At 42.7% G+C, this 2794-nt stretch overlaps 1 protein-coding gene across 1 annotated transcript in view; it reads right to left on the bottom strand.

Moving 5' to 3' along the window:
- Positions 1-828: 828 nt before the first annotated feature.
- The window catches only part of ACTRT3 (actin-related protein T3), a 3055-nt gene continuing 1089 nt past the window's right edge, over positions 829-2794 (bottom strand). The window contains exon 2 of the mRNA XM_011949018.1: positions 829-2257. Within this exon, the coding sequence (XP_011804408.1) occupies positions 1332-2257 (926 nt within the window). The 3' untranslated portion in view covers positions 829-1331. The remainder of the gene's footprint in view (positions 2258-2794) is intronic.

Here is a 2794-nt window from a genome sequence, read left to right as displayed (position 1 = left end):
AGTTTTTTTGTATTTTTTAGTAGAGACGGGGTTTCATCGTGTTAGCCAGGATGGTCTCGATCTCCTGACCTCGTGATCCGCCCGTCTGGGCCTCCCAAAGTGCTGGGATTACAGGCTTGAGCCACCGCGCCCGGCCTGTAAAGTTTTTTAAGGACAGAATCTGACTCCTGTTTTTAGCACTATTGCACTTAGCACAGTACCTTACATAGAGTAGATGCTAAATGCTTTGAGTTATATGTCAACACCACTACCATTCTCTTAGCATTCCACATTATCTCAAACCCTTCTTTCCCCTTCATATCTAAGTAGGCACTACATCTTGTCAGTTTTCATAATTTCTTTTTTTAAATTCCTATTGCTTATATCTTGAGTACAAGACTTGGCACTTTATATCTGGACTAGTAACTTTCTAACTGATCACCAAATCTCCAGGGCCTTCCCTGTTCAATTTATTCTCCAAACTATCACCACATTCATCATAACATAGTTTCCTTATGGCTTCTGCTTTTAAATCTTTAATTTCTCTCCTTTGCATATTGGATATTTAGCACTTAAAGCCTTTCAGTCCCTGGCCTTCACTTAACCTTGCTAGTCATAGCGCTTGCTCTTCTCTATATGAGCTCTTCACTTGAACAAAATCAGTCTAAGCTAGGCGTGGTGGTGCACACCTGTGGATTCAGTTACTTGGGAGGCTGAGGGCAGAACCCAGGAGTTGGAGGCTGCAGTGAGCCATGATTGTACTACTGCACTCCAGGCTGGGAGACAGGGCAAGACTCTGCCTCTAAAACTAAATGAATAAATGCATCCATAAATAAAAATTTTAAAAACAAACAAAATCAATCTATTAAACATGCCCTGAATATGCTTTGTTCATTCTCATCTTTAGCAACTTGCTCATTTTAGTATGCTTGCCTGGATATCTGCCCTCCATCCCAATGCCACCCCTTCCATGATGGTGTACCTCTGCTATGGAGTCTCTTTCCTCACCACAGCAACCTTCTTTCCCTAAACTTCAATAAGCTTAAATCTTATCACTCATTTGGCACATAGCATATTGTACTACAAATGCTCTCTTCCAAGGGAAATATAAGCTCACCAACATCAACTTATAGAAGAAACACTATGGGAAACATTATTTTAACTTGGTTCTACTCAATAGACACCTGTTCTTGAGCTTCATCATTATTATCCCCAAGCCCATTATAGAAATACAACAGAAATATTGGCATCCCAATAGTTGAAGTATTTTCTCTTCTCCCAGAAACACATAATATCCAAAGTTTCTGTCACATATACTCAAAACATTTTCTTCTAACCATTTTATCTGTATTTCAGAAGCATCTTTGGTGTACTATGTTGGGTCCAACTTCTTTAAATTCTGCAGCAGTGATCCACATGTCCTGGAAGGCAGACAAGGATGCAAGAATAGAACCTCCCATCCACACTGATATTTTCCTTTCTGGGGGAGCTATAACTTGCACAGCAGTGTTGGCAGGAGCCACCTTTGCTATATCCTTAACTAGCCGCTTGTCTAAACCAGGGAAAGAGGTTGATCCCCCGGCAAGGATAATATTGGAAAAGAAGGAATTCCTCAGGCCTGTATCACATTTCATTATGCTGCTGAGGCATATCTTATCAATGCCAGGGGCCTCAAGGTTCATACGACACGGAGAGAAGAGGGCCTCTGGACAAGAAAAGAGCTGGTCATGGAGCCGGACGACCTGCCCATCAGGTAGTTGGTAAACTTTCTCTAGACAATCAGGTTTCTTGGCCATTTCCTCTTCGTAGTTCATTGCCACATAACAAAAGGTCTCCTTGATGTCTTCAACAATCTTTCTGTCTGAAGCACTAAGCAACATGATACCATGGTTCTTCATTAGCACCATGAGGTAGTTGGTGAGGTCAAGGCCCGCCAGATCCAACTGCTGCACACCATGAGGCAGACAGTAACCCTCAAAGATGGGCACACTCTGGGTAACCCCAGCACCTGAATCCAGCACAAGACCAGTAGTGAAGCCAGCAGCAAAGAGAGCCAGCACAGCCTGGATGGACATATAGAAGGCAGGAACACCCAGATGCTCAAAAAACACTTCCACGATCTGTTGCCGGTTGGCCAGTGGGTTCAGGGCTGGCTCAGTAATCAAGACTGGGCCATCACACGGCTTCAGCTTTAGGTTATAGTCATAGATATGCTTCCACATGATCTCCATGTCGTCCCATGAAGTAATGAGACCACGCTCCACTGGGTAACTGTAGGGAGAGCACTAAGATCAATGACAGCTTTTTATTTTTCTAGTTCTATTGTCTTCGACCATCAGTTAATTCCCTGCGTTTATTACCAATATCCCTTTATGGGCAATAACTGCCACAGCCTCTCACAGAAGGTAAGTGTCAGCAAAAATTAGCACAGCTACTTACCTCTGCAATTTTTGTTGCTTTCTATTTTCTCTCTCCTTTGGAAGTTTATGACTTTTAAAAAATTGGGAAATGTCCACATTATTGTATAGTTTAAATGTCAATTGAAGAGAATAACCCAAGTGACAAAAGGAACCATGAGTTAATATTCTTAAATGAATTCGTTCGATAACTTTATACGTTTGAATACATTTGTATAGCCACAGAGAGCAAAATGTTCAGTTTTTTAGATGTGTGGTACCCATGGAGATTTGTGACCCGCGCGTTTGTAGTAACTCCAGCTGGCTGGGGCTTTCCTGCTCCCTGCTTCCTTATCCTTTCTGTCCCCATTGCGCACCTCCTTTGGGGTTCTTCCCTGCCCCACCCCAACACCCCCAGT

This window comes from Colobus angolensis, unplaced genomic scaffold, assembly GCF_000951035.1.
Source record: "Colobus angolensis palliatus isolate OR3802 unplaced genomic scaffold, Cang.pa_1.0 Scaffold289, whole genome shotgun sequence".
NCBI lineage: Eukaryota > Metazoa > Chordata > Mammalia > Primates > Cercopithecidae > Colobus > Colobus angolensis.
The sequence above is the reverse complement of the archived record's forward strand: the minus strand, read 5'-3'. Positions and strand labels throughout refer to the sequence as shown.